General features: G+C 36.8%; 2 protein-coding genes across 3 annotated transcripts; both read left to right on the plus strand.

Moving 5' to 3' along the window:
* Positions 1-1,180: 1,180 nt before the first annotated feature.
* Positions 1,181-4,278, plus strand: LOC141604911 (uncharacterized). Its single transcript, XM_074423472.1, has 5 exons — positions 1,181-1,488; positions 2,495-2,694; positions 3,430-3,531; positions 3,659-3,710; positions 3,815-4,278. The coding sequence occupies exons 1-5, from the start codon at positions 1,392-1,394 to the stop codon at positions 3,931-3,933; spliced, it is 570 nt and encodes a 189-aa protein (XP_074279573.1). The 5' UTR covers positions 1,181-1,391; the 3' UTR covers positions 3,934-4,278.
* An 870-nt stretch (positions 4,279-5,148) lies between these two features.
* LOC141604912 (protein TIC 40, chloroplastic) lies at positions 5,149-13,759 on the plus strand. Of its 2 annotated transcripts, XM_074423475.1 has the most exons (13): positions 5,154-5,649; positions 6,505-6,580; positions 8,150-8,328; positions 8,371-8,540; positions 8,968-9,074; positions 9,162-9,222; positions 9,486-9,561; positions 10,564-10,604; positions 11,353-11,398; positions 12,135-12,226; positions 12,400-12,503; positions 12,576-12,623; positions 13,366-13,759. In XM_074423475.1, the coding sequence occupies exons 1-13, from the start codon at positions 5,330-5,332 to the stop codon at positions 13,420-13,422; spliced, it is 1,377 nt and encodes a 458-aa protein (XP_074279576.1). In that variant the 5' UTR covers positions 5,154-5,329; the 3' UTR covers positions 13,423-13,759. The 2 variants fall into 2 exon arrangements, with proteins under 2 accessions (XP_074279575.1, XP_074279576.1); XM_074423474.1 differs by having other exon boundaries at positions 5,149-5,649; positions 8,150-8,540.
* Positions 13,760-15,860: the final 2,101 nt, after the last annotated feature.

A 15,860-nucleotide genomic window follows, 5' to 3' on the forward strand; every position in this document is an offset into this window, starting at 1 on the left:
GTTTTCTTCTCTATTTTAAAAATATTTTTGATGGACAATTTGATTTTTCCCACTTAACTTAGTTCACTTTTCATCCACCTAATAGTCTAATACACATTGGCAATAACTGTATAACTGTATTACTGTACCAGTGTTGCCTATTGTTGGGGTGGATATATTTGTAAGAAAATGAACGGTAAAGACCACGTTGGGACTTTGTGGGAGTAGAAAAGTAGTGGAGGAATAGGTCGGCAAGTTTTAGCAATTAGAATTCTCTTCATTTCCTAAAAGAAATGGAGGGTCTATTCTATCAAGGGTCAAGATTTTATTTTACGGCGATCGGTCCATGTTTTCAATCGATAAATAAAAGAAAAATGTAATAGAAAGAGAGGTGTAATATTATATTGTAATGTGAGAGGAAATGGAGAGAAAAAAATGGAGAGGATCTTTGCTCAAGTTTTAGCCTGTTGTTTGACGGAATTTTACAGCTGGTTATTTGATGGGATGGAGCTAGACTATTTGGCTCACACTTTGACCGTAACTAGGCCTGCCTTTTTGTCCTACGTGTATTTCCTATTCACTCATTTTTTTTCCAAAATAATTTTGGACTACACAAAACACTCTATATTATAATTGATTTTGGACCACAAAAGACCTTCCAAAAAAGGGAAGAAAATCCGACTATCATGAAAAGAGGGAGTAAATGAGTGAATATGAGGGATTATTTAAGTACATTTTTGTTTTTTAACGGGCTTGGGCTGGTTGACCCAATTTTTGTGTCCTGAATCGACCCGGTGGTTGAACAGGATTGTGCGGGCTAGAGACGGTATGGGCGGGCTGATGATTGTTGGACCCCATAAGCTAGGTCGACCCGTGTCATTGGCCATGTTTAGGTGGAGCAAGTTTTATAAAAAAAGGCAACTTAGTAAAATACAACGAGGAACTGACTAGACCTGACAAACGAGTCAACCGACTTGGGTCATGTTAGTTTGGATGGGTCAATTTCGTGTTTGAAAAGGTCAGGTTCAGGTCTAGTCGGGCCGGGTCATTTCAAATTCGTGTTATTTTCGAATCAACTATTATTAATCCGTTTATTTTATAGATAACAGTAGGTGTGAAACAATAAACATTCGAATTTGATTATATTAGATCAGATTAATTCAGATTAAGTCAAACTCGGATCTTGAATTCAGATGTCGATCGGGTCATTCGAACCGGCCCAATTTTACCATGTCTGGAAATGACCCCTTGTACAAGAATTAAAATTCGACAACTTAGCAAGCTATAATCGATGAAACTGAAATTAAATCACCCAAAACACATAATGTAAGAAATTCTAAAGGTAGAATAGAAGAAATTTAATCAAATTAATTACATTTCAAACCCAGAAATTGTTAGAAAAATCAAACACAATGGAAAGAGACGGTCCACCATTAAATGATTGCTGTTCAATTTGCCATGGAAATTTCAATGTGCCTTGCCAAGCTAATTGCTCTCATTGGTTTTGCGGTAATTTATGCTCCATTTTTTTGTATTAAATTTCATTTAATTTAACAAATTTGAAATTTTTATGCAAGATTTTATGTTTATATGATTGTTATACTACTAGGGTTTAAAAGGGTATTATAAATTTTTCATCTTTATGATTATTAAGTTGGTAATTCTTGATTTGGGTGATTTTTGTATGATGTAATCTGGATTAATTGAGAGATGGATTAATTTTGTTGATCGATAATCCGTTTTGGGTGAAATATTTTCCTCATATTGTGGGTGGATTACTGGATTAGTCTATTTCTTGGGTATAAATTCGTATTTGTGACGGTTGTATGCGTGAAACGGATCCAAAGCAACCCCATTTACCCGGTTAGAGAGTGTTAACTACTGTTATGGATATGTTCTTGCATCCATTTCACACTAAAGAGGGTCTTAGAGAGGAGGAAATGAGGAATTAGGGTAAATAATTTAGGGTATAATTGGGGATTAATTACTGCAAGTAGTATTCTTTGATGGGTTTTGGGAGAACATCGAAAAATTGTTGATTTGGATCTATGTTACAGGGATTAGGGGACATGTATTAAGTGGTGAGTCGGTGTATTTGATCTATTAATGAGTTTTGTCGCTAATTAATGTGTAGATAGTACTCGCTTGAGCTTGTATGCTAAGTATTCTATTTTAGGTTGGAGGGGGTGTTAGTCGACTAGGCGTCATGGATTTTGTTGGTTCGTAGGGGTGTAAATTACTGTTGGAGGTAACTGCAAAGAAAGGCGATGATGTACGACTCCAAATACACAAGAATGTAATTTTGTTGGTTGAGCAGTATTAGATTAGTTTAAGGTTATATGCTTGATGGTTAAAGCTGCTGAGTAGCTGAGATTAGAGTTTGTCATTTCGGCCGTTTAAAGTCAGCCTCTACTGTTGGATGATTGTCTTTTAAAATACTCCGTAGATTGTTAATATCTCAAGGTTTTGGAACCAAGATCTGTTTTGTTAATTAGTCTCTCCTTTGATAATCCAGGCAATTGTATTCTGCAAGTCTGGGATCATGGATCAGCTGTACGACCATGTAGATGTCCTTTGTGTCGCCGTCCTATTGATTTGCTGATACCTACTGAGGCTTCAACGAGGCTACGTGATAACCCTGAGGTTGCAAGTGTAATAGGGCGATTGGAAACATATAATCGTATGTTTGGTGAACAGTCTGGTGGACTCATTCAGGTACACAATATTCTAGTTTTGGCAGTGTAATAGAATTCACAGTGATCCATACATGGAAGATGGGTGGTATAGCGACCTGATTTTTAGCAATATCCCTTCATGTTCATGCATTGTATAGCGACCTGCGACGAGTAAGAGTGGGAAAATCAAGGGATCTGTTTTCCATCCTACTAGTGACATTAAATTTTTTACAACATAGGAAAGATTTTGAAAGAAATTATCGTAGCTCGATAAACCCTATCACAAATGTCTTTGTTTTACTTCTAGATTAGTCGTAGTTGCTCTGGAATTGAGCTCATTTATATAGCCAGCATACACAATAACTTAAATGGGGCGATGATCACTTGGCCACTACAGCCCCCGATGGGGGTGGCTTACATGGTCCATGTGGTGGTGCGGGAATACATGGGCCCGGGGGGATTCAACCCCTCGTCATCAAAAAAAATAAATAAAAAATAAAATAAAATAAAAAATAACTTAGATGAGACGGTCTTATTATCCCCACCCATTAACCATATAGTTAACTGCGAATTTGGTATTTGGGTTGGTCACATGTGTAAGACCGTCTTATACAAGACTGTATGCCTGAAATATGTGTCTTGATTGACAAGAAAAAACATGGTGTGTCTTGGAGGAGTTATTCCTATTATAATTCGACTATTTGTGTTACGTTTTTTAAATAGCTTCAGGGAATCTTAAAAATTGTTTATAATGGTTCTCATTTTCATTTATCAGAGACTACGAGACCTTCCATTTCTTCTCCGGAGGCTAAAGCGCGATTTGCTGGATCCTCAGAGATCTCTACCTCTCGTGATCAAGGCTCGTGTTTATTTGGCAGTTAAGTGAACTTCCTGTTTAATTTTCCCTGATAAGTTATTATAACCATATTTGTAAGTACTCGATGTTCCTAAGTGCCGTTAATTTCAGATGCTCCTTATAATTAACCGAATGCCTTTGATTTCAGATGTTCCTAAGTGCCATATACTTACTGAGCCCAATAGATATCATTCCAGAAGGTACCCAATTTGTAATTCGAGACAACCCAACACTTACACATTTGCATTCATACAAAAACATCAGTAAGCTACATATAAAGCGACATATATACTCTGATTTGCAGGGATACTTGGAGTAATTGGTCTTATTGATGATTTAATCATACTGTTGATCTGCTTCCTACATGTTGCTGCCATTTATCGGTCTGTTCTTGTTTTCCGTCATGGAGGCCGTGGAGAATAACGTCATAGAGGATGGTACGCGACTGAACTAGTAGGCCCTTTTGTAGCTAATTAGGGGTTTCTTTTGTCATGAATCTAGGTTTGAAGTCTGAACTAAGAAGTAGCACCCGAAACTATAATTGTATATTGTTACCCAACTATGGTCTCCTCTTAAAGGGTATTAGTCTGGTTTGAAATCGGATAGTCTTAGGCATGATGGATATATTCTCTTTAATCGGTTATTTTCTTGCTTCTTTACATGTAAGATTTGGAATGAATTGAAACTCCAATATGATTTCAGAATTTCAGATACTACGCTCGCCCATTTTATTGTACTAGTTTGAATTTAGTGGCTGCGTTTTTGGAATTCCGATCAGGACTCTGCGCAGAAATGCAGGGTAAAAATTGTCGGGCTGTAAGGTGAGCCATGACTACAGTTATAAGCCAAAGACGCGAGTTAGCGGGTGACCACGTTTGCTTTTGAAAATAACCAGAGGGATTTTATTAATTCTCAAAAGCGGACACAATATACGAAGCTATATGATCCGCCTATTTTATTAGATCACGGTACCAAGTGACTGCTAGTTAGGCCCTCTCCTAATCTTATTGTTCCGTACTCCCTCCGTCTCGGTCAATTGTTACCATTCCGATTTCCGACATAATCCATAACAAAGCTTCATTTCATTTGTATTATAATAGCAAAGCTTAAGATTGAACTTTCTATACAACAAGCTTACTGGGGCATTATGAACCGGGCTATGTTTCTGCCCGGGCCAGAAACTTAGCCATGTCTAGGCCACTCTGAACCAGGTAGTCAGACAGCACATGACCCAACTACCCACCCTTTACCTTAGATGACTTGACCATTCTCATCTCCACATTTTTTCAATAACTTGGATTATTTCCTCAAAATAATCTTACTATAAAAACAGGAAAAACATAATACCACTCCGAAATTATTAATACGACTCATTTTGTGAAATGATTAATTTTAACATGCTCTTAAACTTACCTAATAATGTAGAAGAGAAATATTGAGTAACGTATAATCTCGGACACAAAGTGGAGAAAAATAAACAAAGGAAAATAAATGGAGACCATCTTCACTCATTCAATTGGACCATCATCTTGGTTGGTCCTACCTTAGAGGATCAATCTAGTTTTATTACCTTTATTTAAAAAAAAAAAAAAAAAAATTGGACCATCATTTTACTCCAAGCCCAAAACGAATGCCCACAATTCCCCATGTTGACCAACACCAAAATTAGCCACTCTTTCATCTTCTTCCCCAAATCAATCACTCAGTCTTCAACATCTCTTTTCTCACCCAAAAAATACTCCACTTTTCACCATCTTCATCCTAAAACCCCCAAAATAATTAAAATCTCTTCAATCTTCAAAAACCCAATTAAAAAAAGATGGAAAATTTAACCCTAATTTCAGCAAAACCAGTACTTACACTAACCTCATCTCCAAATCCCAGATTAATTACCACAAAACAATGCTTTGGTTTACCTCTTTTATCTAAAAACTCAAATGGGTCACTCTTTGTTTCTTCAAAACCCAGATCAAGAACTGTTCTTTCTGCATTTACTACCAAAAATTCCAGAAGAAAAGCTTCAAATAATAGTGTTAATGATAGTAATGTTGATTTATTTGCAAGTACTTCTACTGCAGCTCAAGAAACTACTTCTGTTGGTGTTAATCCTCAACCTTATGTTCCTCCGCCTTCGCAATTGTATGTTTTTCAATCTAATTGTTGTTGTTTTAGTAGGATTATATAGATGCCAAAGCGGAATTTCAGTTTAGTAATTGACGGAAATGTTTTAGGATATAATCCTTCAGTTTTTATATAGTTTGGGTGATTTTTGTATCTGGGTACTGTTTAGTTGAGGTAATTTGGTTGAATTTGTGAGGAAGATTATAACTTTGTGGTAAATGTGTTACTGGGTCGGGTCATCTTTGTTTTATAAGACCGTCTTAGGGTAAGACGAGTTTAATAAAGGTGGTTCCATGTAAAATGATACTCCCTCTATCCCGGTCATTTGTTATCCTTTTCCATTTTAGGTGTCTCAGTCAATTGTTGTCCTTTCTATTTTAGGATTGCATTTGATGAGCAATTTGATCTTTCAAACTCAATTTGCTCCACTTGTCATCTTACATGCCAAAACCAAAGGACAACAATTGACAGGAAATGCCAAAACCAAAGGACAATAATTGACCGGGACGGAGGGAGTACTACCTACAATTCTTTGGAATTGCCCCCGGGGGGGGGGGGGGGAGTATTTTAATCAAATGGCGCAGTTCCTAAGAATTGGAGGGGGTACTTGTATTTGTGTAGCCTCAATCGACCTATTTATTATGTCAGTTTCCATCGTAATGTATCATGTTATCAAAAGAAAATTAAAAACCCGATTATTTACTAGTTTAGTTAGTTGGGCTTGTTGTAATTGGGGGCAAGTCTCTTGGTAAGACGGCTGGTCCTATATAACAATTCGTGATTTTGGGTGATTTTTGTAGTTGGGTATTATTTGATTGAAGTAATTCGGTTGAATTTGTGAGAAAGATTGTAATTTTGTGATACATGTGTTAGTGGGTCACCTTTGTTTTGGATTGGAGTTGGTGTTGGATTCTCTGCAGTCTTTTCCTTTGGGGCGTCCTGGTTGAAGGTACGTAATCTATTTGATAATGCCGTTTACAATTTGTTGAGTTTGATGATAATCAATGTCATAGGAAGGTTTGCTAGTATAATTTGAGCTGAAGTGTATCGTTTTTGGAATCATACACTTACGTGAAGAATTAGCCATTTGTATATTCATGTCTAGGAATATGATATAGTGTGGTGAGGTTAAACTGTTAAAAGTATTTATCCAATTAGGGCTTGTTTAGATATAGTCGAAGGAGGGAAAGTGAGGGGAGTCAGATGGAACAGAAAGTGATAGAGGGATGGGAGGATTAGTAACTTCATTTGAACAGGTTGTTTACACTTTTCAAATATGTGAGGAGGATTTTGAGAAGTGTAAACAAACTTTTAGCATGGAGGGAGTATCTTTCTAGTGTTGATTACCTAATAGGAGAAAAAATGGATCTATCTGTTCCTTTCTTTCCAATTCCGTCCTACTCAACTTGCCATCCTAGGTAAATTATTATCCCCCTCCCTTTCCATTGCGTTCCTTCTTTCGAATGACTCCGTACAGACAAATGGTAAGTTATGTGAGTGACATTCTCATAGTAATATATTGTGTGAGCAATTTCATTTCAACTAAATGCCCACCACACACTCATTTATCCATTAAAAATTGCGCTCGATATACTTGCCTATTATATACGCCGGTCTTATGATAATCTAGTCAAGAGTCTCGTGCTATTCGAGTCATGAGCCTCATGATATTCTATTCATGACTCCTGAGCTTCATGATAATCTATCCATGTGAAGGTCTCATATGAGTATTTGTATTCTTTTGTTGTTGTGCAAGGTGTGCAACATGAAGTAGATTACGACACCCTTCTGCATTTGTTATAAATTCATTTAAGGCATTGTTTTGGTTAGTAGGGGTATGTTATTGCGATTCTGCCATTCTGGTTAGGGGCCGTTTGGTTCAAGAAGGTGGAATGGAATGGATTAGAATCTCATACCATAGATGTATGGATTGAGATCCCCATACCACTCTAAACTTGTTTGGTATGTTTATTTTTTACACTATGGGGTAATGGAGTTGGAAACTTGGTTAAAAACTTAGGTATGAGATTCTAGGGGATTGGAATGGAGTTAGAATCCATCAGGTATCTAACTCCATTCCAAAACAAGCCAACCAAACACTAGATTTACCCAAATCCATTCCAAACCCCTCAACCAAACACCCCCTTAGTTCTGTATGCATTGCTTAACGTAAATATACGTAGACTTCTCGAGTTTTTTCCTGTTTGCTTCTGTGACCACGGCTCTTCTTCTTGGATTAGTGTAGCAGTCAAGAAGTGTAATATTTGTTTTCCCTGTTGCATATGTCAGATGTATCTAAAACAAGGTGTCTAGAGCTATTAACTATCCCTGTGCTTTTCTCTTTGTTTACACGGTTAACATGCTTGGAAATTGGAAACCTTGAACTTCCCTTGTTGCTGACAATAAGTCTATTCCCCATCCAGATAGTGAAATTTTTTTTAGCCTTGGCGTTGGCGTTTGTGAAAGATTTGCATCATTCAAAATTTTCTGATATTATCCTGTAAATCATCTCTGTCAGAAATATGCAATGCAACAAGCTTTCAAGAGTATGATGGGTCAGATGGGCTCTCAAAATAATCAATTTAGTAACTCAGCCTTTCCTTCAGGCTCACCTTTTGGATTCCCACCACCATCGGCATCAGGCTCCAGCACTTACCCTGGGTTTCCTTATCAACCACCCATGCCGGCTGGCCCAAGTATTTCCAGTGCCACTGGTGGTTATAACCTCGGCCAGCAGTCTACATCAAGACCTGGTACGTCCAGTACTGCACCTTCTTCGGGTGCACAATCTCAGACAACGTCTTCTACCCCTGCGGCTTCTGTGACAATGGATGTTTCTGCAAATACACCACAAGTTAGTGAGCCGGTTAATGATGAAGCAGAAACCAAGACGGAAATAAAACAATCTGGTACATTTCTCTTTCCTCTTTGTCTTGTTTCCAAGGGTGCAAACATATCAAGCCAGATTTTCTTCATATTTTTTTTTAAATAAATAAGCAGTTCCAGAAGTAGGTTCCAATGAATTATTTGTGACAGTTGTGTTTGTTAGCTGTAAGTTCTTTTTGGAGCTGGTTCTGTCAGATACATTTGGCGATTCGAAGTTGATGGGACTAAAATGTAGTTTGAAAAATTCTGGAGGAAAATTTGTAAAGGAATTAGAGGAAGTCAGAAAAAGACAACTTCATAAAAATTGTGCTTAAAACTGTTTGGGTTGGGGGGAGGGGGTGATGCTACCCCTGCCTGGGCCCCTTGGCCATTGATTATGATATTATTATATTATCAAACATCAAATGTTGAGTGTTATTTATTTATTTTATTTTTGTTTTTGATTTGCAGCTTTTGTTGACATCTCTCCTGAAGAAACTGCGCAAACGAGTCCATTTGAAAACTATGATGACACTTCTTGGAAGTCATCTGAGGCTGCAAAGTTCACTGAGGCTGAGGTAGTATGTACTATGTAGTACGATGTCAGCTATAATGTTGGTACTTTATTTTTTTGAATGCAGTGTACAGACGTTTTTCATATGCAGGTAGTACAGAATGGAGCTGCTTCCAAAGAAGGCACTTCTGGTGAATGGTCCCAAGGAACGAGTAAGTGATGATATCTAGCAAAGCAAACTGTTCATATTGATACTTATCTATAGACTTCTATTGCCATTTTACAAGTTTTTGTCTGCCTATCTTTACTCAGAAACACAAATTGCTGCGAAAAAGCATCATGTATTTCATTTGGTGTATTTCTACCGTATTAGGACTCATGAGTAGTTTTAAAGCTATATAGCCTGAACATTATGCTGCAGTTTATTATACCGCTATAACATCTAATGGTGTTTGTTACTCTATATGTGCACCAGGGAAAACTGGTTCTATGTCGGTGGAAACCTTCGAGAAATTGATGGAGGATCCAAAAATTCAAAATATGATTCTTCCGTAATCTATCTCTTTCTCAATTTGATATCCTTATGTATTTTTATTTTTCTTATGACCATGTAGTCTTTTAAGCTTGCTTATGTTCACATTTAACACACGTCCGCACTGCGGCACTTGATCTTCCAGGGCGTTACCCATGGGTCAAATCCTTTCCCAACCGTTCCCTTGAAAAGCTAATACTCACCTCCTAGCCATTGAAAAAACACATTCACATTAAGAGAATTTGGTGAAAACTGATAGCTGAAATGCTAGCACTTTGGACTTTGGAGACACAAGGGAGCTTTCCTGTAGATCTTAGCTAGAGCTTTATTTGTTTTAATAATCCTGACAGTGTTCAAGAGTTTACCTCTGGTCACTTTGATTAACATAAATTGTAAAGCATTCTCTCAGTAGCTCCTGCCCCTCCAACAAAAGGCGTTGCTCTTGCGTACCATATTCTTTTGGGCGGTTCCAAATCAGCTCACTCAGCTATAAAGTGCTGTTTGAATGGTTTTAGACTTTTAGTTTGATAGGAATGGTTCAATATCAGGAGCAATTTGTTAGGCTGACCAATAAACTGATAAAGGTCTTTAACCTTGAAAGTGAAGATCTTGATTATATTTTGCATAATGTAGGCCTTGAATTTTAGATCTGTCTGCCTTTTGTTGTTCTAATACGACTGTATGACTTGGTTATTGTTAATATTGCTCCAAAACCTACTCATACTTCTCTTGTACATACATAATAGAGTGTACCTACTTTTCTTGTGGTATCTTCAGGCAACCATGGGGATCATGACCATATTATTGTGCTTGCTTTCAAGGAAAAAGTAATAACACAGTCAATTCTTGACATGACCAACTTGAAACAGTCGTAGTGTCGTACATGAATGCCTGTCATTGGCCATAGTGTCAATGATTTCTGTTGTTTGAAAGATGTCTCCATGCCCTTTACTAGTCTAATGATGCACACTCACTGTTTTTGACACGTATTTAATCTTAATCTTATTCTTTTTCTTTCTAGACTTCTGCCTCAAGAGATGAGAGATCCAGCCACCTTCAAATGTAAGTTGCTGAGTGTTGACTGTGTTCACCTCGTCTGTTCTTGACTCTAGAGTAATGTATACGCACATACTTTTTTTTTTGTATGCTAATATTTTTATTCTTACACCACATTCCTAACTGTACAAAAGCAGGATTAATGACTACGACTAGTTGTTACTTCCTAAATTTTTCTCCGTCCAGGGTGTCCACCTCATTGAATAAGGCCCATTTGAGTTTTTGTTTGTGAGGAGGAAAAGCCAATTAGGGATTATTCATTGAGTGGGAGAAATGCCAAATTGGGTTTTGTCATCAAAATGGAGCTCTATGTCTACTTAAACTGACAAAATTAATAAAGAAGGCATTAATACTGCTTGATTAACCAAATTCTGGCTTAGTGAAAAGTTAATCACCTCATTTTCACAAAATGATGTAGACCAAATTGTACCGATTCTAAAAAAGAACCCGATTCTCATTAAAGCCACACAACGCATTACCTGAAAGAGCGAATAATTTCATTATCTTAGAGATTCTGAAAAAGGATTGGATCGAGAGAGAATTTTCTAAATCATATCTTTACTTGTGAAATAGGAAAGTCCATCCTTTTTTAGCCTATGCCCCCTCCCGATAAAATTGCTATTTTAGTTTCTATTTGATTATGTGCTTGAATTCGGATTGTTCATTCTCGTTCAAGTATTGGTTTCCTCTTCGCTTGTTTATGGCTCATGTGATTGTTACTGATAATTCCAATTTCCAACTTATTTTGTTTTAGGGATGCTACAGAATCCAGTATATCGTCAGCAGCTACAAGATATGCTGTAAGTTTCATTCTGCCCTTGGTATTTTAGATGTTTTTGTTGGGCGTTAGGGCTCTAAACTCAGAAGTCATTCTCCCTATTTCATCTGTATTCTCATTTATCAGCTTTTTGGTGAGTTGTGCAATTTCCATTCAACTTTTGTCTGTCTCATTCTTGTATAGGAAATTTATTATGCGCCTTAAAAATACATCTAATTTTCTGTTGAACTTTCTCTCGTCTGATTCTTGTATGGAAGACGGTGGTTCACTTCTTGCGTTAAATAAAATACATGCACATCACTTGAATGGAATTTTGAAGAGCGCTTTGCTTTTATCACATGATTGCTCTGTTTAAAACAAGGTTACCTTTTCTGATCATTTATGGATAAGTGCATACAATACTATTTGACACTTATGCCAATGTTTGCTGCCTTAAACATATGTGCTTATATACGATGTCAATGGAAAGCACCCTCAAGTCCTCATCACACTCCTTTATGCGATTATCAATGCAATGAAATTCCTTGTGGTTGTAATTATAGGCAAGACATTTCTGTCATCAGCTATGAGCTATCAAAAATTTACGTTTGACTTTGAGGACATCCTGTTTTAACTGTGCTATTATGTCGTTACGCTTTCCCTCACAACTTTGTACGACTTAGAGGACATCCTGTTTTAACCCAGCTATTATGTCGTTACGCTTTTCCTCACAACTTTGTAAGTTGCACGATCTGCTTCCTAATGTGTTCCTCTCTCAGAGATAACATGGGCGAAGGGGCCTTGGACAACCAGATGATGGAGAGCCTTAAAAATTTCGATTTAAATAGTCCTGAAGTCAAAGAGCAGTTTGGTGAGTTTTCTGGCATTGCTTACAAGTTACAATATTTCCTACCAAGTTTTATTAATTTTTTTCTTGTGGCGTCATTTACTGGGTACTGTTGCAAGTACTCCGATGTATCTTTATAACCTTACTATCACTTACAGTCGACAAAGTTGACTGAATTTTTGAGTAATGTTTGGTAGATCAAATCGGACTTACTCCTGAAGAGGCCATGTCAAGAATCATGAGTAAACCTGAGATTGCCATGGCATTTCAAAACCCGAAAATTCAGCAAGCTATTATGGATGTATGCACTCTTATCCCTTCACGCACACTGTTTTCTTCCTTTGTGTTTCTCTTACCCTTATTGTTATTGCAGTGTTCAGCGAACCCCATGAATATTATGAAGTATCAAAATGATAAAGAGGTAATGGAAACTTAATTTTGTCTTGAAGCTATGTTGAACATTTATTACAAACCTTAGTAGTAGTGCTTGTCAGCCTCAACTTCCTTTCTGTTTCAACTTTCAAGTGACCAGCCCCGCCTTTTAGGGTTGTGAACTCATATATCTTCTGTGTTGCCCCGACTCTCCGACGATGTGTCGCGTCTGACATGTGTCGGAGTATTGCATACGGCTATTTTGTGCGATTTTTATATTATTTTGTGGTCTAAAGCGAAGTGCCGTCTCGTGTCGGACACGAGACACCACAGCGAAGTGAATTGTCGGAGTAACATAGATCTTGACCCATATTCTGCATGATCTCAAACATGGATTGATAACGTTATTTGACCAGATTCAACTCGATCCATATTTTGGCCCGACCCAGTTTGACCAGTCTACTTACACTGTGATGCACACTACCCAGTTTGACCAGTTTACTTACACTGTGTTGTCCTTTTCCATTTTGGGGTGTCTCAGTCATTTGTTGTCATTTCTATTTTAGGAATGCATTTGATGAACAATTTGGTCATTCACACTCAATTTGATCCACATGTCATTTAGTAATAGACTCTCTCCTCTTTTCTTGGTTTTTGTGCGGAGGACAACAAATGACTTGGACGGAGGGAGTATATAGAAGAACCTTTTCACATCTTATACCCAGTTTCTTCATTTGTCGAATTATTGTTAATTGTTAAATATTAACTTAGCTTTAATGTTATGCTTTTAGGTTATGGACGTCTTCAACAAAATACAGGAACTATTCCCTGGATCTCCTGGATTTTAATGACCCGGGTTGTAGAATTCTCTCTCATGTAGCGGGGACCCAGGATAGGCTTGCGTATGTTTCCTAATAACTCAAGTCCCGACATATCCAATTGATATCTTTGTTTAGTACTGAGTACCATAAAACGGGCTGGTGTGGGATTCAAAAAATCACATACATCCCCTGCTAAAATTTTGGTAACCTGTGAGTACAGATTTGTGATTTTGCATTCAGGAGACTTTTAGATTCGATATGGTAGTTCAGAATTGTTTTTATTCTTGGTACTAAACCCTGTACAAAGAACACATTGTATGTTTACGGGTTTATTCTTAGGTACTAAACTCTGTTAAAGTTGTAATCTTTAATGCGCAGAAAGAGTTGCGCGAGCGTCCACCGCCTGCTACTAGCCCTAGAAAAGTTGACTTGGCCCAAACTTTAGAAGACCCGGAATTTACTTGATACCTTCCAATCTTACTTGAAAATTCTGATACGAAATGGATATTTTGAGCTTCCGAGAGTCTGATAAATTGGATTCGCCCCTGATAGCAACATCCAATGAACCGAACCCCCAACAACCCAATCGGCCAATCCTAACGATATGTTTGTCAAGTCTACTTGATTCAGACTGTCACAATACAGTGCTAAGGTAAGGCCACATGTACATCCAACATCCCCTATTCCTTTCATCAAAGGCGAATGCTCGGATACGTGTATAATACTCCTGTAATGGGTTTTTGAGGATATATCTTGATAGATATGGTCAAAAAAGATTAGTGGGTGAACAAGATTATAAAAAAAAAAAAGCAGTCAGGTCTATTTTGTATCTAATGCTGTAGATTTTTCTTGAGCTGATTCATTTGTGAAATCTTTTGCAGTGCTACTAGTTAATTATAGCGTTACGCAATTAAGTGAAAGTGGGAAGTGATGAAATTTCATTGTTATATTAGTTAGGACTTAGGATGGTCCTAAAGTTGTGCATGCTTTTCTTGTCTGGGCTATTTAGTTAATGAAATCAATGTGGTATACATGATTTCTTCTTTTGATTGGCACTCGGACTCGGACTTCGTATAGTATGATCTTACGTGTTCGATTGAAACTTGAAACTTAGGGGAAGTGCAGATGTCAGCTAAGCTAGCTGGTAAAGTCAATGGCTAGTACTGATGATCCGGGTTTCAAGCATCATATTATCTCTTGTGATTCCCTTTACTCCAAAAAAACAAACTTCGTTGGAGTACTCTTTTAAAATTATATTTTACGGTATAATTGTTTTACTTTATCGCATTCTAAAGTGAAACAAAATATTCGATAAAAATGCCGATATAGAAGTCGTAATGACAAACAATGCTAGCAAATAGTATAACCTACTATTTTGGAATTAGGATATTCCAAAACAAAAAAATTCATTAGATCCACTTATATCAAAAGTTCATGGCTCATGAGGTCATGATTCATAAGGGTCATAGAGGGACAAATTTGTGATCTTTGGGATGTTTACGTGAAAGATTTTTTTTTTTTTTTTTTTTTTTTTTTTTGATAAGGTTATTGTATGATTCTTGGCATTTCTTGCTCTACGTGCATACTTTTACTCGAAAGCATAAAATATAGTCGACTTTAATCGCACTTTTTTCAAAAAAATACGTTTTAACAATGTGACTTTTACGATGTTTACTCGAAAGATTACAATTCTTTACCAAGTTTTCATTCTTGATAACCTATACAGTAATACAGACGTCAATTACCTTACTCGGTATATAATATTGGAGAATGGAGTCGACCGAGTCGTAATGCTTATAAGTCGTAGTTTTAAGTTCGAAACCTTTTAGGCTTTAGCTTTTAAGCCTTCCATGCGTTCCTTTAAAATAAACAGTAGTTATTGTGGAAGACGGTCTCATACTGCGAGACAGTCTCATTGTGTAAAACGATGGCTCATTTATTAGTAATATAATGAATAATTATTTTTTTATAAAAATGGACCGTCTCACGGTGTGAGAGTGTTTTATACTAGAATTTGTGTTAAATAAAAAACAAAAGTGTACACAGTTGGTATTTATTAGCAATTGAGCTATACAACTACGAAGTACTACTCAACTTCCATGTTTAAAAATAGCGAAAGGTTGCCTATAATTTTAGTGTGATTTGATATGAAGGTGACATTGCAGTGGATGCTGTGCACCGGTGGCCCGTCGACCGTTGCTGTATTACGTTACATCTTAGGACTTCAGACAAAAATATCTGATATATTACCATCATTTCTATAGTTTCTGAGCATTATAATAAAAATTATGAGTTTTGTTTTAAAAATTATGAGTTTTATTATAAAGTTTCTGAATTTATTCACTTAAACACTAAACCCTAAAAAATTATAATAAAACTAAAAAACATTACATACAGAAATTTAGTAAAAAAATTGAGTTTTGATGGAAAAAAATTAAATCTAACTTATAAATTTTAATAAGCCC

Source organism: Silene latifolia, chromosome 10 (genome assembly GCF_048544455.1).
Source record: "Silene latifolia isolate original U9 population chromosome 10, ASM4854445v1, whole genome shotgun sequence".
Classification (NCBI taxonomy): Eukaryota; Viridiplantae; Streptophyta; class Magnoliopsida; order Caryophyllales; family Caryophyllaceae; genus Silene; species Silene latifolia.